This window comes from Chenopodium quinoa, unplaced genomic scaffold (genome assembly GCF_001683475.1).
Source record: "Chenopodium quinoa cultivar QQ74 unplaced genomic scaffold, ASM168347v1, whole genome shotgun sequence".
NCBI classification, from domain to species: Eukaryota; Viridiplantae; Streptophyta; class Magnoliopsida; order Caryophyllales; family Amaranthaceae; genus Chenopodium; species Chenopodium quinoa.
Window position 1 is genome coordinate 1,769,519 of NW_018742726.1, and position 27,858 is coordinate 1,797,376.

Consider the following 27,858-nt stretch of genomic DNA (forward strand, 5'->3'; position numbering starts at 1 on the left):
AATAATGTACCAGAATTTTTTATAAAATTTTACATGAATTCCATTCGGACCCGAGGTCTTACAAGGGTGCATAGCAATAATTGCCACACATATCTCTTCCTTACTTAGTGAAAGGATGAAGTAGCTTTACATTATCTTCTCTAGAAATAGCACGGGCAATGGAAGTAGGGACTTCTTGACACCTTGTTTCGGTGGTATTATATACTAGCCGTGAACAGATTCGAATAATAATTTTGGGTAATGCTTTCAAAATCTTCCACTTCGGTGCACCACGTCCCATTACTATCAATTTTCTTCATGTATTGAGATGCTTTGTGATGGAAGTACTTCGTATTTCTATCCCCATCTTTGATTTCTGCCAAGCGGGAAGACAAATACCAATAGTCTTCTTGTTTGTTTATATCCTCCCTACACTTCTTTTCAATCTCATAACACACAATAATGTTGGACTCCGCAATTTCCCCTACTAGATAAAGATTGGAGATCTTGGAATAAAATGGACTAAATTTTTACTGTATTCATTCATAGGTATTCGTAAACAAAAGAAGCGATTTTAACCGTTTTCATCCTAATAATATGCCAATTTTGCCCCTTAAGAAGACGATTGATCAAAGCTTCCTCCCTCCCTAAAAATATCTTGACATATGGAACAAGGACGTCTAGTAGACAACAGCAACCACCGTACACGACTACCTTCAGGCTTCAGCCCCTCCTCCTCTCACTTCACCTCAAGCTCAAGGTAAGGAAATGGCGGGGACAGTCAAAGCTCTAAATTACAAAATATCAGTTTCTCCCTCAAACTCACACTCACTCCTTCTTCCATCAATTCCTGCTCAACTTACCCTTTTCAATTCCCAACTTCCCAAGATTAATCTATGCCTCAATCCCTTTCATTCCATTCGTAATCCATTGGTTCTTCATTTGCAATCGCGATATCAGTTATCGTCTATCCGTGCCACTGCTGCATCCTCTGATTCTGTATGTATCCTTGTACACTAAGCTGTTGAATTATTTGTTATGATTTTTGTCTTAAAATTGGTGGGTATTAATTTTTTTTTTTTAAAATTAAATAAAGGCTGATAATGGCGAAGGTAAACAATCTGGGGATGCGTTGAAATGGGCGAGGCCGTTGATTGAGATTGCTAGCAACAATTTTCTACCATTAGGTAATGTCAATTTTTCTTCTCATGTTTTTGCTTTTGTAAAAATGTAATTTCAGTCTTGATTGTTTAGGTTAAGTTTATGATTATATGGGAATTTTATCATTTTGATTATGCTGATACCCAAGTGTTTAATTTCTTTTTTGAAACAAAAGAAAATTAAACACGTGGGTATCAACATATAAAATGGTTGGTGCTTCTTTTCCGGAAGATAAACCCCAAGCTTCTCATATATGTTGAATTACCGATCTCAACCATACACATTCGCGACTAGCCTCATGAATAGCTAAAATCTCAGGATGGTTAGAAGGAGTAGCAGCTATGGTTTGTTTCATGGATCGCCAAGAAATGGCAGTACCACCATAGGTGAACATATATCCTGTTTGTGATCGAGCATTATGTGGATCAGATGCAAAATCAATCAAATCTTCTTTGGACAATTTAGAAAAGAATAAACCCATATCTTTCGTACCTTGGAGGTAATGAAGTACATGTTTAATCCCATTCCAATGCCTCCAAGTTGGACATGAACTAAACCTTGCTAATAAATTTACTGAAACGATATGTCAGGTCAAGTATGGCTATCAAGGTACATTAATGCTCCTATCGCACTTAAGTATGGTACTTTTGGACCAAGAATCTCTTCATCATTTTCTCGAGGGCGGAATGGATCCTTCTCTACATCTAGTGATCTTACAACCATGGGATTACTCAATGGATATGCTTTATCCATAGAAAACCTTTTGAGAACCTTGTCTATGTATGTTGATTGATGCATAAGGATTCCATTCTTTAGGTGCTCAATTTGCAATCCCAAACAATTTTTTTTTTTCCCAAGATCTTCAATTTCAAATTCTTTCTTTAAGCATTCTACTGTCATTGAAATCTCTTCAGAAGTTCCAATTATATTCAAATCAGCAACATACACTACAATTATAACAAATCCTGATCCAAATCTCTTTATAAAAATGCATGGGCTAATAGGATCATTCTTGTAGCCTTCTTTCCACAAATACTCACTAAGACGATTATACCACATACACCTAGATTGTTTCAATCCATAAAGATATTTATTCAATTTAATAGAGAATTGGTCTCGAGAACTAGATTTTGCTCTTGGGAGTTTCATATAAATGTCATTATCTAGTGGGCCATACAAGGCGTAAGTCTAGTCCTTCTCTTATTGCCAAACTAATGAGAAACCCAAAAGTAGTTGCATCCACCACAGGAGAATATGTTTCCTAATAATCAATACCAGGTCTTTGTGAGAATCTTTGTGCAACTAATCGTGTCTTATATCTCACAACTTCACCTTTTTCATTTCTCTTTCGCACGAAAATCCCTGGCTTTACACCTTCCGGTGTATGGACTACAGGTCCAAATACTTTTCTTTTTGCAAGAGACTTTAATTCTGTTTTAATTGCTTCTTTCCATTTTGGCCAATCATTTCTTTGTCGACATTCATCAATAGACTTTGGCTCATGATCCTCATTAACATTCATGACATCTAATGCCACATTGCATGCAAAAGCATCATCGACGTCGATTTAGTTTCGGTTCCATGTAATTCCACACATGATATAATTTGTTGAAATTTCTTCATTATTAGGTACTTGAGTTACCTTTTGTATCATGTCTATGGTATCTTCTGTAGATTCTTCAGAAATTGTATCATCATTTTGGCCATCATCAACCATTGCTCCTTTCCTTTTTCGAGGATTCTTGTCTTTGGAACCTATTGGTCTTCCACGCTTCAGGCGTGCTTTAGACTCATTAGCAACTTCATTTTGCCCTTTTGGGACATCCATCTTGAATGGAGCATTTATAGCTGGAATATGTGACTTAGTCACTCTTTTTGGGTCAGCAAACGAGTCTGACAAATGATTTGCTAAACTTTGCAAATAAATTATTCTTTGAACTTCCAATTCACATTGCTTTGTTCAAGGATCAAGATGAGCTAATGATAACTCGTTCAGCCAATTTCTTTTTCCACATGTTTGTTTTCTCCCCCTAATGTTGGAAAAACTGACTCATTAAAATGACAATCAGCAAGTGGTAGGCTCAAGATATCTAATTATAGATGGAGATTCAAATCCAACATATATTCTTGACCTCCTTTAAGGACCCATCTTAGAGCGTAGGGGTGAAGCTATTGGAATATAAACTGCACATCCAAAAATTCTGAAGTGGGAGATATTTGGTTACCGACCAAAAACCATGATGGGGAGAATTTATTATAACTTGCTGGCTTGATGCAAATTAGTGATGCTGCATGTAATATAGCATGTCCCTAAGCAGAAATTGGGAGTTTAGATTTCATAAGTAACGGTCTAGCAATTAATTGGAGACGTTTAATCAATGACTCTTCCAAACCGTTTTGTGCATGAACATGTGCTAATGGATGTTCAACATCTATCCCAATGGACATGCTAATCATTAAAAGCTTGAGAAGTAGATTCACTAGTGATAGGAAAATTCGGAAAATGTGCTCTTAATTTAATCAATAGAGCTAGTAATCTCGCAAACGCTAGGTCAAAGATACATGTGACCATCTAGTCGATGCATCAATCAATACCATAAAATATCTAAATGGTCCACATGGGGGGCGTATGGGCCCACATATATCCCCTTGTATACGTTCCAGAAAATTAATTGATTCATAATTTATGTTAACTGGTGATGGACGTATAATCAACTTACTTTCCGAGCACGCAACACATGAAAAATTATTATGAAGAATCTGCCAGCTCTTCAATGAATGACCACAAGAATTCTTAATTATTTTTCGCATCATTATTAAACCGAGATGGCCTAACTGGTCATGCTAAACAACGAAGTCATAAGTAAACTTCTGGTTCACAATAGTGTGTGTCTCCATTGCATTGATCTTTGTGTAGTTCAATGAATGACCATAAGAATTCTTAATTATTTTTCGCATCATTATTAAACCGGGATGACCTAACCGGTCATGCCAAACAATGAAATCATCAGTAAACTTCTGGTTCACAATAGTGCGTGTCTCCATTGCATTGATCTTTGTGTAGTACAAATTGGTAGAAAATGTAGGCAATTTCTCTAAGATACATTTTGTGCCTTAGGGTTATATTAGTGATTTGAAGGAATTCATTGTTTCCTTCACTGATTGTCTCAATATGATAGCCATTATTATGAATATCTTTAAAGCTTAGCAAGTTTATTTGAGACAATGGGGAGTATAATGCATCAGTTATTTCAATTTTTGTTCCCAGGCAATATTATGTTAGCTCTTCCGGAGCCTTCAATTATATTTGTACTACCCGATATAGTACTCACACTAATCTTTTTCAAAATCAATTGAGAGAAATAATTTTTATGTTTAAGTATAGTATGAGTTTTTGCACTATCAGCAAGACACAATTGTTCATCATTTATTGCCAATTAAACTTGAGGAGTATTCATACTATATATTCAAAGAAATAAAATATGTCACAAAAATTAAACATGTCCAAAATAATAATAATAAAAAAATATGTCACATCATCAAAATAAAATAAAATATTTAAAATATTACAATATCTCATGAAACATATCAAATCATATTACAATCATAATGTGCATGAAATATAAATATAATCAACATAAGTAAATACTAGAGTTCTATAGCTAAATTCATACAACATAACCAATACATCATCAATTATTTATTTCGAGGGTAGTAAGAAAATCAGCAACTTCAAGATGAGTTGCATCGCCTCGCCATCTTCAAGTACAAGATTTGTCTCAACCTTCTTTCCTTTCTTTAGTGATTCTTAATAAAGCTCAACAAGGTGTTTTGGAGTTCGACACACACAAGACCAATGGCCTTTTACCCCACAACGAAAACAAATATTAGGATCATGTTTGACTTTCTCAACTTTATCATTTTTGCGTTCCCACTTTCGGTGGGAATGTGAGCTCTTAGAGTAACCTCCACGACCTCTACCATATCCACGTCCCCGACCACGGCCACGCCATTGACCGCGACCTTCGTCCTCGACCACTACTACTAGAATAGTCTTTATTTTGTGTTTCTTTCCCATCATGAGAAATCACATTCGCTTCACGGTGTGTTTGGATAAAGAAATGGGAAAGAAAAGAAGGGAAGGGAGGTGAGGGGGAGGGAAGAGAAAGGAAGGGGAGGGAAGAAAGATGAGTTTTCCTTTCAAATCTCTCCCCATTGTTGGAGAGATTAATTTCTTACAATTTTATCCTTCCATTTCTCTCCCCTCTAATTCCCTTCCTTCCTTATTTGTTATCCAAATGAAAGATAATCCATCCCTCCATTTCTCTTCCCTTCTTTTCCCTCCATTTCCTTCAATCCAAACAAAGAGTAGAGCCAATAAGACGAGATTCATGATTTTTCATTAACAACTCGTTATTTTGCTCGGCCACAAGCAAACAAGATATCAATTCAGAATATTTTTTAAAACCTTTCCCTCGATATTGAGTCTGTTGGACAATATTATTTGCCTGGAAAGTGGAGTATGTTTTTTCTAACATCTTTGCATTTGTAATCTTCTCCCCACATAATTTTAATTGAGAAGTTATTCTGAACATGGCTGAATTATATTCACTAACAGATTTAAAATCTTGTAATCTCGAAGTTTAACCAATCATAGCAAGCTTTAGGAAGTATAATAGTTTTTTTGGTGGTCATACCTTTCCTTTAGACTATTCCAAAGGATTTTTGGATCTTTACAGTGAGGTATTCATTTTTATGCCCTTCATGGAAGTGATGGCGAAGAAATATCATGGCTTTAGCTTTGTCTTGCAATGTAGCTTTATTACCCTCTTTGATTGTTTCACCAAGCCCTTTAGCATCTAAGTATATTTCAGCATTTAACACCCATGACAAATACTTTTTTCCAGTAATATCAAGTGCCACAAATTCAAGTTTGGCAAAATTCGACATTATTCACCATACAAGATAATAATCAAAATTAGGGCATTATAATGAATAAACATATTCATACAAACTAATCAAAATCAAGTTCTATAACAATCATTCACACTCACGTTAAAACAATAATAAAAAAAAAATGATGTGTATTAAATTAAACACAATTAAAGTCAAAAGCAAACAAATTGAAAACAAAATTAAATAAAAATAATTATGACCACATATGCAATAACAATTGGTGATCATCACAATTATACAATTACCAAATCACAAAGCAGCAAATAATATAAAAAGTTACAAAATCTAATACTATTAAATAATTTAAGTAGGAAACAAACAAAATTAAAACAAAATACACATAATCTGGAACAAAAATATTGATATGGACGAACATAGTAGGATTATAAGCATAGAAATTGACAATGGAATAAAGCCTATATAACCACTACCACTGAGTTAATGAAGAAATATTATTGTATGACAGTATGAGTAATGCTAAATAAACACATGTTCGGATATGCGATCAACAAACTAATCATTCACAAAAATAATCATAATACAAAGTAAACTTATATGATAGATGATTGCAGTGATTTAATTCTCTATGTTACTTTCTCTTTTTGATGCGTTTCCCTTGTGATTTGTCTTTGATTTTCGATGATAATAATATTTTGTAGCAATGGTGCTGATAGCGTATTATGAAAATAGAGAGAACGGATGAAAAATAGAGGGAAGAGAAAGAGAATATACCGAGAATGTAGAATATCATAAAACTGTATTATCCATCATCATCTTTTTAAATATTATGTATATACAATAATAACTACCAAAGGGATAATGATCAGACACTATTTTCACAACATGATATTATTATAAAAAAGATCATGTTTTCGTTGTTGTGCCCGAGATTCTAATCACTTTAATTTTAGTTCGATAAGAAATCTCAAAGATGTTGGAAGTAGCTTTGGATACCAATTATATAGGATTATAGGACCAAAAGTGTTCTAGGGAGAGATTAAATAAATCATAAACAATGGTGTTCCATATTAATGTACAGTTTCACAAACAAGGGGCCTTAAATTAATAGTTGACATAATCTTAAGTCTCACATCTTCCGGGATAAATTTGACTTGCCCTCATAATTAAAACTTTATTAATGATTTTAGGGTTCTTCTTAATCAGACAACCATCATGCTGAGAGGGATAAAAGATTGAGTGATAGGAAATGGGGTGAGGGTAGCGTGGTGGGTTATTCCATTAGGAGTCACGAATGAGGGGAGGGGAATGAATGTATTTATAATAAAAGCTTATTTTTGTTTTCTTATTAAATTTTTAACCTCACTGTTTTCTACAATGGATTTTGGGGAATAAGTAATGTAATGCTTTGAAATAACAACAAAGAGTTATTTTTTGAAATGCTAATTACTTTTTTCAGTAAAGCATGTTACCCTCTTCCAAGAATGTTGGTTGAAAAGCATTGCCACGTGTATAAGATGAATGTCGCGGAGATGTGTATGTTGTGATGGATGTGTGGCCAGGGGCGGATGTAGCTAACATTGAGGCTATGCACTTGCATACCCCTCAAATCATGTTAATTATTTATTTTTTGATGAGTTTGAATTAACAAAATATAGCATATATAGATAAGGGAATAGAAGGATAGTGGGTAGCTATTAAAATCTAATAAGTGTATTGAAGCAAATAGCATACGAAATATTATCTCCTCTAACTCTCTCTACTCATGTTCCCATCAAAGATTTTTAATTAACTGCTCTATACAAACTGCAATATGCAATTTATCAATCACCTGTACTCTTGTAGGTATATTTATTATTCCCTCACTTTCAAAATTAAGCGCTTGTTTCTATGATCATAGTCAAATATAAATAACCTTTACTACATATTTAATTCTCATTAATATATACAAAAAAAAAAAAAAATACTAGTATATTAAGATATTGTTGGATTTGTTTCAATAATGTGCTGTTTAGACGAAGTAATATCAACTTTATATAATTTTTGTCAACATATTGATGGTCAAATATCGCGTAAAGTGAAATAGACATTTAATTTGGGGATGGTGTGAGTTTTATGTAGAGTTTTATCTTGCAACTTTGAATTATATGTTGATTATTTAGCATTAGACTCATCTCATGATGTTATCTAAATTCCTTTATGTAGCTTTATTTTAAAACTTGGATACGCCACTGTGTGTGGCCATACAAGAAAGGATTGATTGAAGAATGAGATAATTAGGAGGAAAGTAAGGTTACATTGATTGAGTACAAAATGAGGGAGAATCGCTTAATGTGGATTGGCCATGTAAGAAGGAGACTAAGTGAGGCTCAGGTAAGAAGGCTTGGAGAGTTGCAAAGTGTTGGGACCGCGAGGGGTAAGGGAAGACCTAAGAAAACTTGGAAGAGTGTGATTGACAGTGGTATGAGTGTTTTGGGGATTGAGGAACATATGGTGTTGGATAGGGTGGTGTGGAGGGAGAAAATTCATGTCAACGACGTGTCATGATTATATATATACTTTTGTTTATTTTATCTTAGCATGTACTTTTATTATTTTACTCAATTTGTGTTTTATAAACTTTATGGATTTCCTTTGCTAAAGTTTTTTCAAACCATTATGTTGTTTTGTTGTCACGTTTTTACAATAAATTTATTCTTGGCACTCGTTCAAAACTCTCTTAAATTCACTGGGATGCTCTTTCTTTTTCTCACTCTACACACCTTTTATCAAACTTTTTCTACCAGTTATCTTGTTATGTCCTTTTTTTCTTTGTTGGATGGTTCCTTATGACGATTCATGTTAGCCATCCCCAAATTGTTTTGGGACTAAGACTTTGTTGTTGTTATTACTTTTGTCTCCAATGTAGAAAATGCAAAAACTGGGGGTACTATAAAAAAATTCTATTTGAAAATGTTTTTTAAAAAAAATAAATTCATGTCCCTTTTTAGCTCAATAGTGCTGCATATGTCTCTGCATGGTTTATGTCCTTTGTAATCATTTTCAAATAGTTGCTAGTTATATCTATTCATCTATTTCCTTTTAGTTAACATGTGTCTGAAGTTGCGTGGGAGCTGATAATTTCTTCTTAAACTTTGCAGCTCTTATTGGCGGTGTTTTTCTCGGACTAGCAAATCCTGGCCTTGGCTGTGCTGCTGATAGGTACTACATGTCAAAACTGAGCACGTTTTGTATATTCATAATTTCAGGTGAGTTAGGGTTGGTACTTTTTGTCCTGGAACTTCATGTTGTTTTGTTGATGGAATTCTTTTGTTTCTGATTTGTAGGTTTAACTTTACGTAGTCAAGAAATTGGAGCAGCTACCAAAGCATGGCCTGTTGGGATATTTGGCTTGGTATGTCTCTTGAATAACTAAGATATTGTGTAGGTGGTTGTTTCGTTGTAATTTGGAGTTACATATTTCAGGAAGTGTCAAATTTAAATTGATTGGTTATGTTACAGTAAGAAATGTTTGTAAAGTACAAGGAGTTTTACTTATTTTGGAGGGGTTAGGTAATCAGCTTCATTAGTAGCAGGGAAGGTATAATTCCTGCATTTTTGCCCTAACTAAACAAATCTATGACATTTTTTAGATATTGTAGATAAATCACAAGTTGGATTATTTTTCGAATTCAATTTGAAGCATAGCTGGGTTTGGTTTTAAAATTCCTTATTAATGGCTCCTTTTTTCTGTATTATCTGCTTGTTTAAATGTAGTTCAGTGATATATGATGAAAGTGTTTGTTATAGTTTTTGTAATCTTTTGGACTAAATTGATTTATTTCATGGCAATGTGCTGACACTTGGCTGAAGTTTTTGTAATTTTGATATCAATTGAATATGCAGGATTGTGAGTAGTTTCTTGTGTTAGTAATTTAATTATCTGTTAATGCAGGCGTCTATTTTGCTCTTGACACCAGCATTTGCAAGGATTATTTTGCTACTTAATCTTCAGCCTCCAGAATTTGTGACTGGTACTTGTTTTCAAATTTTTTTACATTTAGTATACTGTCTACTTGTTTATGGTGAGAATCATGTTTGCTATACAATATCAAAATATAAGCTGATATGTAAGACAATGAGACATAGACCTTACTGGGTTAGAAGTGTATTCCCAGAGAAGCTCTCTTCGGGAGGACCTAATGGTTGAAGTAGGTGTACAATATATTTTCATTGGGCAGGCTGAGTAATTTTATTAAATCCTCTAGTCGAGCATCTCTTTGTATTAATTGTATGTATTGAGGATTCTTTTTGGGTGTCGCGAGGTGTCTTGAGAGCATCTCCAAGGTATCTAAATGGTTATGAGTCTTGTGATAATTCTTTTTCTTGTGAGAACCAAATTGGCACGAGTTTTAGAGAAATCATGTATGGTTTTTTAATAAGGATTTTTTTAATGACCTTAGTACCTTATTGGTGTGTGTACCTCCTTGAATTTACCGAAACCTCTGTGTTTAATTGATGAGGACTATGAAAGTTTTCTATGACAAGGGAAAACTCATATACTCAAATTAGGCACTCAGTTTGTTAAAATTTGTGCCTCAGATGTCTTTGTCATCTCATGGTTAGGTTTAAAGTTTGTGATGAACATGCATAAGGTAGGGTTTTGGCCTTTTGGGTCTATTAAGCCTTACTCTATTACCTTTTCCCATCTCATCACCTAAAAAGCTCTGAATTTCTTTTTTTTTTTTTTTTTTTTTTTTTTTTTTTTTTTTTATTGGGGAGATTTTAGTTTTTTTTTTTTATTAGAGCTTCTCCAATGGTAAGCTAATTGTTGAATTAGCTTGCCTTACCACATAATATTATAATTTAATTTACATTTAAGCTGTTTTGTACCACAGTGGTTAGCTACTAGTTTTTTATTTAGTTTAGTTCCACATGTCAATGAATACTAGGCTAGCATTCTCTATCTTTATGTCAAGCAAATTAACTTGCCCAAGCTGATTTTCGTTTTTAACTCCAATGGTTAAGCTAGTAGATTTGGACTTTTGAAATTTGCAAACAAGTCCCTAGTACAACCATTTGAGTTGCTCTAAAATGTCTAGATTAGATGAAGTATATATTTAAGGGGAGGAGTTTTCATGGCATTAAAATAGAATTGCTGTTTCTCGGTCATCTGGTCAGTATTTTCTTAGAGCAAGGTCTTCTATTTTGTCTATGTGAAATGGGATTTTGATTTGTGCTTTACTGTGGTGAAATGTTTAAATGTTCAGGGGCAGAGGTTTGGATGTAATTCAGCATTCATGCATGCAAGATTCCTTCTTTAGCTTTGAACGAGGATACCTTTATAAGATGAGTGTTGGACTTTTCAGTATTAGGAGAAAGGGGAACCTGATTTTTGAGATTTGTTAAAGGAAGTGTAGGATGAAAGGTAGGCAATGAAGAAGTAGGAGTAGAAGAGACATCGTCCTTGCCCATGCTGAAGCAGCGGCATAAGACCGTAAGTTATGGTAGAGAAAGGTATTGCACGGAAGGGAGAAAAAGAATGTATATGGAAGGTAGGGTTAGGCTGCGATACCATGCAAAATGGTGTATAATTCCGTAAATTAGGAATTGTATGTCTTCAACATGTATCATTACATCGAGTCCTTATGGAAGCACAAAATCGTCAATATAATACAAATTTTTTTCATATAATCTGTAGAATATTTCCTATTCTAACAATTTTGTTCCCTATAGATGTGCTTGTCTTTTCCTTGTTAATACTGTGCTAGGGCTATATTTGCTGACTTATGGTTAGAGTAGTTAGCATTCTTAGCATACCTGAGTGTAAACTAGCTTATCCAGACAGTATTTCATACCCAGATATGGCGGCATTTTTTCCAAATTCGAGTAACACAGTAGGCAGTAGCATTTTGTGAAAAATCCATGATTTTGAACTAAAAGTGAGGTGTCCAAGTTTCATACTCATATCCAAGTGTCAAGGGTCCGACATGGGTACTTGAGGTAACATGAATAGTCCATGTAACATAGGAGCCTCCAATATGGCAGTTATAATTATATTTAAAATTGTATTTGGCTTGTTCAAATATATTAATTTGTACTTTTTATAGGTTTAGCCCTTTTTGCCTGCATGCCTACTACATTGTCGAGTGGGGTTTCACTTACTCAAGTATGGTAAAGCTTTTGACGTTCGTTTGATTTTTTTTTTTTAATAAAAACCCATATGCGTTTTTATCAGATGACATTTGTTTGGAACAATGCAGCTAGCTGGGGGAAATTTTGCGTTGGCTTTGGCAATGACCGTGATATCTAACTTACTAGGAATCTTAGTTGTAAGTTGTGTAACCTTTTTCACCGTCATAAAATTTCTCATTCGTTGGTTTTTGATATGTTTGTTATGCAGATTGCAGCCTTTTTATTGTATATCTTAGCAGCTTATAATATGATTTATAGAATTTTTTGACCTCGTAATTCGACCACCATCTGCAACACATAAACTGTAGTTTCTTTTATGAATATTTACAAACTGTTGTCGTTTATGGTTATTTCTGTCTTTTCTGATCTCCAATCATTGGGAGAGAGTGGCTTATCATAAACAACTAAAGATCGTCAATAGTTGATTCAAACATGATTGCAGATATTTGAACATTTTGATCACTTTAAGGAATTTAGGAAAAATATTCAAACATTTGATCAATTTGGAAAAGGCTGATTGTGATAACTGTGGTTACTTGTAACTTGTAAGGTTGTAATCATATAAGGGAAACACTGACACATGGAGCTTTTGAAAATCGTTCATGGAATCAGTAGGTTGAAGCTTAGCTTTCTTTCAGGTTTTTTTTGGATGTGTGCTATCAATTTCAGTCTTTTCTACCAGGCCATTTGGCCTGCCCAGTGGAGCTCTTTTTAAGAGCAAGAAAATAAGTGTCCTGCTAATTAAGTATTCCCATTGTCCCTATTTAAAAGCTTTGCGTTTTGCCAGTTTCTTAGGTGGAAATTGTAGAGCTATGTGTATGAAACAGCTGATTTGGTGGCCTTATATGTCCATTTGGTGTTTATTTTGGTCTCTTGTCAATTTTAACAAAGCTGTCTCTGCCAGGTTATTCAGAAGATCTGGGTTCTTGTAAATCAAGATGACTCACTTCCTACAGTATGCAAGGAAAGATTGGGAAAGAGAGAAGGGGGGGGGGGGGGTTGGTGTCTGCCAGTTTTCTTACAAGTTCTGGATTCTTGTAATTTGAGATGGCTCACTTTCTGGTGAATAATCTTACAAGGAGAGAGTAGGCGAGGAGAAAATTGGAAAATAGGGGGAGGGTGAAACTGTGAAAGAGTCATTGTAAGAACATTGTATATAGTTCAGTCTTCAGTCTATGTTTTTCAAGTAATAGGACTCTGTTTATTTTATCTCTTTTCGGGATTTTCTTAATACGCTGAACCCATCAATTTGTATTTAGTAGTGAGAGGAAAAAACTGGGTTTAGTGGTGATAATATAATTTTCATTTCCCATATGATTGGCTTGTCCTTTGCATAATATAAAGGCTCCCACGACAGTTCCATTTTTTGCCTTTTAGTTTCTTACTGAGAAGTGGTTGGCCAAATATGTTTTTTATCATTAAAAATTTGTACACTTGCAAACCAACACCCAAATCCTATGTCTTTGCATTTGCGTGCATGTGTCCACTTTGTACACATGTATCTAAACATCTATGCATATTTTAAACTCTTTTTTTCCAGAAAAGTGTTCATAGTTTGCTGCTAAAACTCCCTGTTTTTACTCTTTAGGTGCCGTTTACAATCACAAAATATGTAGCTGCTGGTGTTGGCATATCCATTCCAACTAACCAATTACTTAGGAGCCTTGTTATCACACTGTTGATTCCGTTGATCTTGGGAAAGGTACTTTTCTTCTCATCTAATTTTGCTGGACATATGTAGTAGCTAGTTTATTATGGTTACTGCAGGGCTTAAGGATTTATTGCCATTTGCTTAAAACTTTGCTATGCATCATACTATTTGCGAGGTTTGAATTGCAAATGTTGATGGTTGATATATATCAAACCTAATGTGGAATTCTATGTATTGTTGAAAATATCTGTATTGGTCAATTAATATATGTACTGTATCGTATCGTATTTGTAACATCTGAGTACATTCATATGCTTCATGAAAAGATAGTATTGCATGCACATGGATATTTGGGGAGAAGACTCTGCTAAGGAGACAGAATGATGGATGCTAATAATATTGAATGGGAATACTTTGGACAATTTTTTTTTTTTTTAAAAAATACTTCCTCCAATTTTTTTTTTTTTTTTTTTTTCAACATCGAGGATTTCATGCTTGCCAATGGACATTTTATAACATTAATATCTTATATTATGTTTCAGTAAAAACTATGAAAGTTGATAGTTTGAATCTGAAAGTATATATTTCGAGATGAGTGCACGAGTCTAACAAGATCCCAAATGACTATATTTTTTCCAATGTATAAATCACAAAAGACAATTAAAAGAGTGTGAATAGTGTAAATTTCCAAACGTTGTGCACGTGAATAGTGTAAATTTTCAAAAGCTGCAATTAAACAAGAACGGAGGAAGTATAACCAAGGTACTTATCATTTAAGCAGTTTGATATTTTACTTATCTATGATGGAGCAGATATCCCTGTAAAGTTGAGGGTGAGGGGGGGGGGGGGAAGTGGGTAGCATGTACATTGTGTGACCCCTACATAACAAAGAAGCAGCTTTCAATTGACTGTAAAAACTGTGAATCTTATAGTTCCACCAAAAGAGGACATGATGGATCACTTGTGTGAAAAAAGAAGTGAAATGTTTGGACTATGAAGTTCTGGCCTCTCCCCTTGCACAGACCAAGGAGAGCCAGGGTATTCTTCGTAGATTTAGGAGTTGCTAAGTATTTGCTTCTGGCTTTTGATTCAGAATTCTTTCTTTGTTGTGGACAACTCCATATGTAACTGATTTCTCTTTTCCTGGAGTGATTGTGATTAAAACTGTAGCCAAACTTCTATTACTAAAGCTGAAGTATGATTAATCTTCTTTTGCAGATAGTCCGAGAATTGTTCAAGGGTGAGTTCCTTCATCATCTTTCTTAAAGATTTGATCTTGTATGTGTGTTTCTGTGTAGATAATATTCCTTTCTGTTCCACAGAGTATACTGTAGATGATGATTATATCTTGTTGAAATTTTCTACATTAGTCAATAAATAAAGATTTTATAAAAAATCAAGACCTTTGAAACCGATTACAAGGAAGCAGCAAAGTCCAATTTATGAAGGAGTGGAGTCTTGTTGAAATATTTATCTAAAATATATTTACTTCGATTTAATTCATACATTTAGTGATTTAAATTTCTGTTATAATATCTTAACACATTTCAGTGTTAGTTACAGTGTATACATCAGTTTAAGTAATGATACTTTGTAGTCAATTTGTAAAAACTATTTTGGCTGTCCCCTTAACTTGAAAGAAGGTTGATTTGATTTTTGTAAGGTCTGATCTCGTGTGGCCTTCTTATTTGACTAAACATTGACCATATTTGTACTTTGTAAATAAGAACAATATCAAGTGGAGTCTTGTAATATGTTTTTATTTATTTATTTTCCAAACATCATAATTTTAGTGGTACCAATTTAAAGAGATTTAGCAATTAGAATATGAAGATAAGAAGTTATGCTCATAAATAAGCTGTAAGTTCTTGATAAAAGTTGAAGAGATTATAACCTTAGTTTTGATGCTGGCCGTTTTGCTTGTCTTGTAATCCGATAGCCGTTTTGTGTTGTGAAATACTTATTGGATTGCCAACTGCTATGTGAATTTAAATGAAATTATTGAGTAAGCCCGTGCTTCGTAATCAATTTGCGGAGAATACTAGTCTTATTTTTAACTCTTTGTTGCTAATTTTGATGCTGGATATTATGAGCTGATCTTTTTCGTTTATAAATGTGAAGCAACTATATATATACTATATGCATAACTTTTCACTATCCCTTTTGCGTTTAAATGATAAATTTCTAGGACTTCTAGCTCATTCCAAAAATATACTTTCTCGTTTGATTTTCACTTGCAACGCTTTTCATTTCATGCTTGCCAATGCATTTATTTCAATTGTTAGAATCTTTAATTATCAGTGAGTTAAAAAAAAATTCAAATTTTGATATTATGGAAGTATAAATTGAGGCAAATCTGACAACTTCCCTCATGGCTATCTTTTCCTTAATTATAAATCATCACAGCTAATCAAAGTAGAGTTGTGAATAGTAACATAAGTCAAACTATTGTAAGTAAAAAGAAACGGAGGAAGTACATTTTTTGTATATTTGTTATATCCTGGGAGGGTTGCCATTGTAAAGCCTCTCCGCTACTTAAAGGGACAATATTTTTCCTTAGGGACAGTCTATTTGGTGTGAGCATGTGACTCGTTGGTATCCTATTATCTCATGTTATTTGAATTTCCATAGCATACATCCATACTGTACCTTTCCTTTTTTGTATCATCTCTTTGTAATTTTTGGTTATCCTATTTTACTAATCTCATTGATTATTTTATACATTAATTGACTATGGGGCTCTATGTCGTCATTATGAGATGGTCAGGTGTAGCAGATTTTGCAGATAGTAACCGCAAGCTTCTGTCAAACATGAGTGCACTTTTTCTTGGTTTTGTAAGTTCGGAACTTGCCCTTATCTTCTCATATGCCCCCATAACTAATGGAGACTACTTAAAGCTAAAATCAAATTTCCTATTAAGAAGTCTCTATTATGTTGACATAGCTTTCTGATTTCATATAATATAATTTTGAGTTTGCCCCTACATTATACTACCTCCCTTCCTAAAAGTTCTTTACACTCGTGAATTAAAAATATATAGGGTTTCGGATCCGGTTAGAATGTGTCCCTATGTGAGAACATTATATATACCTATATGAGAACATTATATATGCTTATATGAGAACAAATATAGACTAATGGACTAACTTAGATCTAAAAGTTGATATTGAACGCTTGTCATTAATGACATAGTTGTGAATAAAAAGACAATGTTTCTCTCTTTTAGAATGGAACATATAGCAATTTAGAACATGGAAACTCAAGCAACAAACTAAATAATGAACCTCTCACTCTCCAAAATCTTCTCTCCATGTATCATCAATTTTGTCTCTAAAGATCCTCGAATTTTTAAAAATAATATCTTGAAATTTCTATAGAATTACTTCAAAAATTCTTTGCTACTCAAGTTTGTTGAAAAGTAAAAACCCTAGAAAATTGAGTTTTCCCTTGCCAGAAGTTGGTCTTCTTGGTACAAACAAAATGTTGGGTCAACACTCTAAAGAGTCAGCAACAACACTTTCAAAGTCTTCATCATCCTAAAATAAAAGGATTCATTAAAAAGAGAGAAAAAAGAGGTTGAGGCTTACAAGTTGTATGTCAGTAGGAATGGCGGGGAAATTCTCATGGTTTAGATCGTTGTCCTCTACATCAATAATGTTTGGTAGCCTCTTACTCCTTCACTTATGCTTATAATTGACATCAGATTCTCCATTACTAGAATTTTTTCTAAGCCATCGTCGGTTTAGAGTTGCCTTTCTTAAGAAGAATGTCATGTTTTTTCTTAGCACCAGGTCTCTGAAGAGCACAAGTGTTACTAACATGTTTTTTGCTCTTCCTAGACTTATTGTGATCTACTTTGAGCAAAGGATGTCAACCCTGTCTCTAAAATCAGTAATTGTCACTTTAAGGGTTGTAAGATCGTGCCAATTAAGTGAAAGGCAAGGAGCCAATACTCTAGAAACACTATCTTATTTACTAAAAGGCAAAGAGTCAATACTCTAGATAGATTATCTTTAAATAAAATCAGATCCATAGTAACTTGCAGATTGAGGATCATTTATAGCACGACTTAGCATACCTCCTGACAAAACCGAATTGTTTGCCGAAGTGATGAGGATTTTATGGCCCTATGTAAATTTTGTTACCTAGATGCAAAGGGATTTAGATGGAACGAAGAGAGATGGGATAACTAAATTGTTAAGATGATACGGGATTAAATAGGTCGTCACAATTCACCCTTAATCAAATACAATTTATAAAACCTAAAAAAACCTAATACGAGTATAAGTCAAGCATAGGGGTCGAACATAGGGAACAACTAAACATACCATTATTGTCAACAATTAAGCTAGGCTAGTCCGGGATAAAGATTAGGTATTCTAAAGTCTAAAGATGCTAATACAGGAAATAGAAACAAGCTAGAAACAAAGAATGAAACACTAAGGGAAATAGCTTAGGTGTAGCGAATCACACAAGCATGATCAAAGCATGAAATTGAATCAAAGCGTGAACTAAGCAACTCATGTTCAATGATTCAACACACAATCTAGCTACGGCCAATTGACCATATTGGTATAAAAATTAGCATCCTTGTGACATATTGGTATAAAAATTATCGTCAGCGACATATCGGTATAAAAGTTAACAAGTGGCGACATATTGGTATAAAAGTTAACCAAGTGGTGACATATTGGTATAAAAGTTAACAAATGACAGCACATTGGTATAAAAGTTAGCGAGTGACGACATGTAACCCTTTCTCTAACCAAAATAATAAGTGCATATTGTACACATGATTTATTCTTATTCTTGTAACTTTGTTCTATTGTTTTTTCTGTACCTTTTTTTGCTTCAAATATTCATTGAATTATTTTTTAAACATTATTAAATGTGAAAAAAAAATCCAAAGAATAAAAAAAGAAGGAAAAAGGGAAGTATGAGAATATAGAGGATTAATTATGATTAAGCATAGAAATTAATTTAGAAAAATTATAAGATTGACCTTTGATTACATAATTTGAGATTACATTGAGCTTTCAATTTTTTTGCAATATTCAATATTATATATAAATAAATTTTTTCCCAACTTCTTAATTATTAAACTAACATGCCAATTTCGAGACGTTAAATCAAAAGAATTTATCTTTCCTTTCATTTTTTGAGTTTTTTGTTTGATCTTACAATTTTTTTTTAATTATTTGCTGATAATCTTAGGTGCATGGGCGTGGAGGAGATAATTATTTGTCGTTAATAATGAGTATTAACAACGAAATTTTTTTCAAATATTAAAACTAAAATAATAATAAGCACTTACTTTGGCAAGAAAAAAAGGTTTAAATGTCACATCTTGTTAACTTTTATACCAATATGACATTGTTTATTAAATTTTATACCAATTTGTCACTAGTGCTAATAAATTACTAATATGTCACAAAGGTGCTAACTTTATACCAATATGGTCAATTGGCCATCTAGCTACCTATCGGAGCTAATTGATTTCTCAACTCAAATACAAACCTACACTATTGCCATAAGCTCATTACAATTCAAACAAATCATTCAATGGACATTCCTAGATTACACTTTCGTCATAATGTAGTTCAATCCATCCAACTCTTGGCTACTCAAGAGAAGTAATTGGTAAACATGGAAAATAAAGCATTTTAATAACAAATTGATTAATCCCAAACCCTAAAACATGCTCAAGATCCAATTACACCACCACCATCCCCTTAGTTGGGGACTACTCACTAATCATGCCAACAAGGTTAATCAACAAATTAACAAGCATCAACATGATTAACAAGCAAATAAGGAAAATAAAGCAAGTAAATAAAGAGTTAAGGGAAAGAAATTACTAATAGAGCTTCATTAATCTTAAAAAAGTTGATTACAAATCATCCAAAATCATGTGATTAAGTGTTTTCTCTCTCTAGAATTAGGCTAAGAACCTTAAGATTAAGCTAAGCTAAGTTAACGTCTTCACTTAAAGCTTATATAGCCCATACAAAACTAGGTTATATAACCGGGCAATGGTTCGGTCGAACAGAGGGTGGGTTTGGTCGCACTTCCTTGTGCTAGGTTCGGGCGAACTTTTCGACAGTTTCGCTGAACCTCCAAAGATAAAAAATCATCAAACAGCTTGCTCGAAAGATCGGTCAAACTTTTCAATAGTTCGGTCGAACTTTTCAACAATTCGGCCGAACCTCTTGATTCGGGCGAACCTCTAGCTTGTGAAGCTTTCTTCTCTATTCTTCACCTCTTCCCTTAATCTTTGTGCCTTCTTGAACACTTGAAAGCTCACCTAGAAACCTCTAAGTGCTTCAGAATGCCATGGAACCTACAATAAGGCAACAAGACTACAGGAGAAAGGGAATGATGAAAGAATACATAAAAAAATCATTAAAAATAAGTATGAACATGTATATTCTTCATTAAATAAACGAGAGTGCCACAAGAGTATCATTGAACTAGAAAAACCTAAGGAAACAAGAAAAACTAAGCATAAATCCTGGTGTAAGAGTGACATAAATGTCACTCATCAAACTCTCTCACGCTAGGCTTTTGCTCGCCCTGGAACAAAGCAAGGGTAAAACACAAAAGAGGATGATCAAGTTATTCAAATAAGAGAAAGAAAAGGAGAAATCGTAGTTGCTTTTAACAAAAGCAACAAGCCATTTAAACCCTAAAATCGTTAATGAGGACGAGTATGCTCTCGTGAGGGTTTTAAAGAGGTTAACCCATAACTCTTGCAAAACATGTTCAAGACAAACCAAAACAAAGAAAAGAGGGAACAAAGGGAAACAACAATCACTACACAAATCATGATCAAATTGAACTTTTAAAGATAGCAAGCATAAATGAATGACTAGGTTTGTAAGCAATAGAAGTGAGCACGCAAGAAGATACCAAAGGTTGGTTGAAGGATAAACTATGCTAAGCATAGAGAACTCTAACATGCTCCACTCCCCTCGCATTCCAAACTTTCTTACCGCGTCCTCTCATCTAAATTCAAATCCACCCTTCAAGTTAGCATCTCTGGACTCTACAAAGGAGCCTAAACAAAGATAAGTCAATGAAGACAAGGGGAACCCGACATCTTACCAAGTCATGCCATAGAATAAAAATGTGGTATTGGTCGCGATAGCGGAAACGGTCGCGGTACCACGGTATCGGAATTGATGCGTTAGGCGCGGGCTGGGTTTTGGTTGTAGCGGCAGAATTTTGTTTTAAATTTATTAAATAAAAAACTATATAATAGAATTTTATTTTATTTTAAATCTAAATTTTATAATTAATCAACCCTAAAAAAATTTGAACTTCACTAAAAAAAATAGGAATACGAAGGAGTCCATCATATTACGTCTAGAGTTGTACGCAATAAATTAAAAACCCGGCAAGTGGAGAGGTCCACAAAAGTATCCACGAGGGGATGTTTGATTTTAAATAAAGAAAAATTCTACACCACTATCCCCAATTGAGGGAGTTTATTTAAATAAAAAAAAACCCTCAGCTCAAAGAACTCTCACGACTTTAATGGAGATTTCTCCATTTTTTTTCCCTTTCTTTTCCTTTATAAAACAAGAACTTCATCGAAAATAAACCGGCTGTGATATAATATCGGTCAATGCGGGCGAAATTTAGTTTCTATTGGTTGAATCGGCCAAAATCTCGACGTTTTAAAAAACACCGCATCAAAGCGGCAAATCTCGGATCGGTAGCTTTGAAATCCAGTACATATTGGCCGCATTTCTATACTATGGTCATGCTCCCTCCACATGCTTGAAATCTAGCTCTCTCCACCAACTAGTGACTCAACTAACCTAAGTCAAAAGGCCTTTAAGAGGGTTGTAATATAGGTTAGGGGGTAAAGGTGTGGAAGAATTTGGAAATTGGCGCTAAGCCTAATTGTGAAGGAAAGGGTGATCAAGCCTCTATTTCAAAATAAAACATTTCCAATTTTCAAACAAGATTACCACAAACTTTAACCAACTTGCAAGACTACTATTGAAACTTTAATTTCTCTTCACCTTTTTTCATTTTCATTTTTTTTGACCATTTTTTTTAGCTTTTGATTTTGTCAACTTTATTGCATTGTCCTTGCCCTTTATAACTATGGACAACTTTTTCTTAAATTTGCACTTGCTTTATTGAACGTAAATATTCACAAAACACAACCTCACTTTCCATTCCAAACCATCACTTTCCAAATTTTCAAACTAAAGTTAATACAAACTTTCATGATACAAAAGCTTCACAATTCTAAGGGTGAAAAATGAAACATAAAGGGCCATGAGGTTTGTAATGTGCTTATAAATAAGGAGGGATAGGCTCAACATGGCTAGCAAGGGGAAAATGTAAACAAAAATACAAAGGAGCAACAAAATAAAAGCTATTCCTTGAAAAACAAAAATAGTCGCCGAAAGGAAAATGCCTTTGTCCTCCCTGTATTTAGTTCGGTCGTGATCTCGGGTATCTAGATGTTAAGTTCTCGATTTAAGCATGCTTTGGTAAAGATCCTATGCCACTCATACAAGAATGTTGAAGGCTTGAATAAGGAAACTCATATTGGGTTACAAAAACTACCTTTAAGACTTCAAATCCCTTAATAAGAGCAACACCTTCTTACCACAAACAAATGAAATTAGGTTTGGTGGGCCTTGCGAGTTCTAACACGACTACTTTAACGTAAGCGTATCCTAGAGTCAACCAATGGCAATCCCGAAGCGTGCAAACTCATAATACTTAAGAAGAAAGGAATTTAAACACACAAGTCCATCTTTTGTTATGCCCAATTTTAAAATGAAGCAAACAAAATTCACGTGGTTTGTCTTGAACAAAAGAAAATCTTTTTCTTTTTTCAAATTTTCATTTTTTTTTCTTTTTTTAGGGAGCAAAGAAAAACATTCGAAGAAGCATGCAAAACAATTAAATCCCAATAGTTAAACAAAGGTTTCGGCCACAGCACCAACGACCACCAGGTTCCATAGAACCAATGCATACATCCTCGAATCATTAACTTTGTTCTAGCTACAACCTAATCTAAGCACACATAAGGGAATAAAGAGTAGGAAAAGGAAGGGCCTCACCCAATGTCGCTTGAATTGGAATAGAGCAAATCTTACAATCTCACCAAGGTTTTCGAAGCTTAAATCGCTCCTAAGCCCAACTCTTTCATGCTTCCAATCTTCAAGCTACAAGGCAAGGTATGCAAAAAGAAAACACTACAACTATACACAAGAAAAGTTAGTAAACAAAAATAAAGAATTAAAGTTATAAACATTCTTGGCAAGTTGGTTAAAGTTTGTGCTAATGAGCATTCAGGTTTATTAGGCACAAATTATGATTTTGCCTAGAGGACTATTAGAGAAAATAAATATGATATGCAGAAGTTTTTTACTGCATGGTGGACGTTTGTTCACGTCCCAAGTGGACGTTGCAACGATTGTCGAATCTGTAGACGTGTGCCAGTTTTAGGGTCATCATCCTTTTGGTCAACAAGAGAAATTTAAATTCGAGAGCCTTCTTTGGATTCAGTAATGTGCACTATGATCAAAGACTACAAACAAAACACAAAAAAAATTAAAAATGCGAAAGTCATTAGAGTGTGCTTGACATGGCACGTATACTACAAGTCTGTCATGGCTTCTCATATTGGAATTTTGATTAATCGAGTCTTAGGATGTCAAGTTCATAACAACCAGCATCCTGACTTCACATCCCTGATGGGCTCATATGACTGGCATGCCAACCGTTGTCCTCACTACTTCATTAAACCAATCAATAGATATTAAGTTCGTGATAACTAGCATCCTGACTTAACATCTCGGATGGGTTCATAATGACTAGCATCTTGACACATCGCGACGGTTGTCTCCAAATCTTCAAGTCAACCATGTCTTAAAATGATAAGTTTACAATAACTAGCATCATGACTCAACATCTTTGATTGTCATGTGTGCATATAGAAACAATGTTGAAAATAAAGAAATCCAGTTACAGCAAATACATACAGTATGTGTTTCACTTAATAGATTTCTTTAGCTTTTGAGTGGAAATTAACGAGTATTAGGGAACCAAAGGTACTGCAAGTTACCAAACAAAGACAATCATGACTCTTGTGATCAATTTAATTCACCTTACATTGCAATATAATATTTAAAAATTTCAATTGTAGACACCAGCGATTAAGGGGAAAAAAAAAAGAAAAAAAAAAAAAAGAAAAGAAAAGGACGGCAATACAGCAATACACTAGGGATTAGGAAATCATCAAGTCATGCACTCACGCAGAATATATATACAAATTTTGTGACTGATAAAATTATAAAGTATAAACCTACCTTTGGTGACTATATTAAAAAAAAAAGAGATATCAAGCATTAAATATGGAGTGGCTGGAGCATATATATTAAGACTGACCTTGATAATTGATTATTGATGATCACAAAGTTCACAGGAACAAGACAAAATTGCTTTCAATGAAAAATACTTACTGTAGGTTATTTGGCTTCGTGAAGACCTTGATTGATGATGAAATGACCAAAGTTTTTAAATCTTAAAGCAGACTCATGAGGGGCTTCATTTGGAGATAGAAATAATAGAAAAAGAAGAGGTAATGAATTGAAGGGTACTTACCTCTGGTATGCTTTAATTCGGTGATGTAGTGGTATTGAAGATCATTGCTTTTTATAAGTTATGTGAGGCAAGAGATCATTGCTTTTTGTAAGTTGTGTCCCCAAGTATTCCCATAAACCAATCCAATACCAAAAATATTCAGTATGTTGGGTCAACACCTTGTCATGCTCTCACGCCAAAATAGTTTAAATTGTGTATGTGACACTATCTCGAGTGGGCAATATGTACGCACGGCAGTTTTACTAGTGTACTACATTAAATTATATAAATTAATTAGGGTTAAAATCATTTTAATAACCCATTTTAATTATCTTCTTGCTCATCCAAATAAATAATCTGAATTAATCAAATACAATTTAGGTTATTAATATTTGGGTTATTACAAAAGGGTTCACATCTCCTATAAGTACACCCTTCCTCCTTCAAGAGCTCATAAAACAGTAAACAAGCACATTAAATTCATGCTGACTTGGTCAGATACAATCAAGCACATTCGAACCGGATTAAACTTAGGTCATATCAATTTGTGGAACAGAATAAGAGGAATTAGTTTATTATAAACTATTATACAGAAATTGTACCTAATTCAAATACCAATTAAAGTTTACTCCCTTCGTACTTTATTACTTGCTTATTTCTCCGTGCACGGAGTTTAAGGAGAAATGGTAGAAAGTAATAAAATACGTAGGAAGTGGGGTTGGTGGAAGAATAAAGTATGATAGTTGGGAGGAGAGAGAATATAGAATTATTAAAGTATGATAGTTGGGGGTCCATTAGAAGAGAAGAAATTAGTTAAATATTGTGAAAGGTTTCCAAAAAAGGAAATAGAGCAAGTAATAAAATACGGCCGTAAAAAGAAAGTGGAACAAGTAATTAATAAAATACAGAGGGAGTATTTGTTACTTTATTATCTGTCTTTATTTATTTATACTCGAAATTTGTGTAAAAAGTAGGTTTTTCAGGTTTTGTATATTTTTATTTACTTCACAGCTCAATTTTTAAATTTAATTTTTGAAGCATTATTTTCACGACATTATTTGTTAGGCTATGTTTCTACCGTCTTGAAAAATATGTGTATAAGTAGCATCGTGTTCAGTTCAGTTACTCGTTCACTGGTGAAGTTACAAAGCCAAGTGTTACTACCTATTCAATATAAATTCTATTTTTAATTATTCGTATTATATCCCCAATTATAGCCAGTTTGGATTCTTTTTATCAGAATTATGTATTTTGTATTGAACATGAAATGCATCCAATAGTACCTTTTGCATTATAGCTGCTGTGGCAGGTTCACACATTTTTCTATTGACAAAAATGACATTAGAAGTTGAGGCTGGCTCTTATCAATGTTATCATGCCATATTACTAATTACTTGTCATGATTCCCATCTATGGTATCAGGTCCCATGGATACAAGTGAGCAAATCTAGGTCTTTGCTATTGACGGTTAACCCTACAAGCTTCCTTCTGGCCATAGGCCTTGGAGTGTAAGTAACCCAGTCTGATTTGACCTTCTACCGTATAAAGTCTTACGTTGTTAACTACTCCTGACTGTTTACAGAAATGATAATAAATACCTTGTGCTGCTAAGTTGATATTTCCTGGATAGGCATTACTAATTGACATTGACAATTTGTTGATGGCCTATTTATCTTTATGATTTGTAATGTGATTTCTTTTTACAGAAATGAAACATCATTTGCAAATTGTTACAGCTGTGTAATATCTTTTGCAATGATAAACTTGATGGATAAGATACTTTGAAAGACCGAAGCAAAACATACACTATATATAGGCAGTAGGCCAGTCACCTGTTCACCTCATTTTTCCATAAGTTTGAAACATTTGGTATAAAATTTCAAATAGTGTATATTCTTCTGGACATGTGCTATAATTTTTCCATTTTCCCTTGTATTTTTACTCAATCTAATTGGCTAAAAATCTTTAAATCTTAAAAGTCAACTGTTTGCTGCTCCACCCTCCAATCTTCTGCTCATTCTCTTACTTAGACAGTTAGACGAATTCAGCCACTTGGAAATGAATTTATAAATCCATGATGATTTCCCACAAAATAAAAGGTTGTTAGAATACCCATAGGTAGTTATATACTGTGCTTTGGTAAAATGATCTGACAATATCAAGATTCCCTTGTAATTATTACTATAAAAAATGAGTTAAGCAGCTAAATAATATTGGTTAGTGTGTGACTATCAAATTCAAGATACTTATCTGACCCTAACTGATCTGATACAAGCCCAATCAGAAGAACCCCTCACCCGAAAATGATCTGACCCAACTGGACCTGCAGGACTGTCCAATTGCCAGGTTTAGGGTTGACCCAATAAGTCATCTACCGTGAGATTGTCCCTGCATCAATATGACTATGCCGGGGAAGGGAGGGCTATTTGTTTTAGGATATCAATTTTATCATGCATGAGTATATAGTTTGCATAAGATTTTTGCTGTCTTTTAGGTCATGAAACAAGGACTTATGTTTGTGTTGCAGTCTCCTACACATCATTCTGTTAGCTTTTAATGCTCTTTCCATAAAGATTTTATCATCCGTCTCTGGTGGTAGTAAATCTGTCTTCTACAACAGAAAAAACGCCATTGCGTTGCTTTTGGTTGCAAGCCAGGTGAGTTTTTCATTTTCTTACAAAGTTCAAGTATTTGAGCCTTGAAATTGATGGCAAAATCTCTTTATTAAGGCTTTTCATTTTCTTGAGCTGTTCTCTTTGTTTTTAGCTTGATATTGTGCTTGAATTTTGGCCGGCAGAAAACCCTGCCTGTTATGGTAGCAGTTGTAGATCAGCTTGGTAGTGCAATGGGTGCTCCTGGTTTGTTGATTCTACCTTGTGTTGCAGCACATATAAATCAGGTCGCTTAGTGTTTCATCTCACTCAAATTACTGTTTTTGAGGGAACACCCACATAAATCTTTGTTACAGCTCTACTAATGCCCACCTTACGGAATATTGCTATCTTGCAGATCATTTTGGATTCATTTTTTGTCAATTTTTTGCTTCAGAGAGATCATGTTCCTCTTGCAAAAGAAGCCTAGTATTCAGGAACCACGCTGTTAAAAGATAGCTGAAGCTGCAACTTGAAGCCAGTGGCAGATCCACCCTTGTGGCCTAATTGTCATTTTCTGTTTACATTTTAAACTTGAAGGTCGTGTGAGCTCGTGTACATTCTTTTCCATTCTTAGCAATAACTGTCTTAAAATCTATACGTTTCATCCCTTTTAAGGACAAGGTACTGCTATAAAAGTTTCTTGGATTTACCATGGTTGAATTAGGTTAAAATACGATTATACTACTTTTCAGGAATATATGTTCACATTT

At 34.0% G+C, this 27,858-nt stretch overlaps 1 protein-coding gene across 1 annotated transcript; it reads left to right on the forward strand.

Moving 5' to 3' along the window:
* Positions 1–460: 460 nt before the first annotated feature.
* LOC110723261 (probable sodium/metabolite cotransporter BASS4, chloroplastic) lies at positions 461–27,797 on the forward strand. The gene is made up of 14 exons (XM_021902604.1): positions 461–978; positions 1,076–1,166; positions 9,195–9,302; positions 9,381–9,448; positions 9,989–10,067; positions 12,144–12,202; positions 12,297–12,365; positions 13,817–13,930; positions 15,098–15,119; positions 16,647–16,714; positions 25,917–26,002; positions 27,022–27,151; positions 27,292–27,393; positions 27,504–27,797. The coding sequence occupies exons 1-14, from the start codon at positions 748–750 to the stop codon at positions 27,573–27,575; spliced, it is 1,299 nt and encodes a 432-aa protein (XP_021758296.1). The 5' UTR covers positions 461–747; the 3' UTR covers positions 27,576–27,797.
* Positions 27,798–27,858: the final 61 nt, after the last annotated feature.

Coding starts and splice junctions, on each gene's coding strand:
- LOC110723261 (XM_021902604.1), top strand. CDS start 748: ATGGCGGGGACAGTCAAAGCTCTAAATTACAAAATATCAGTTTCTCCC. Junction 9,303..9,380: donor TTGTATATTCATAATTTCAG/GTGAGTTAGGGT, acceptor TCTGATTTGTAG/GTTTAACTTTACGTAGTCAA. Junction 12,203..12,296: donor GTGGGGTTTCACTTACTCAA/GTATGGTAAAGC, acceptor GGAACAATGCAG/CTAGCTGGGGGAAATTTTGC.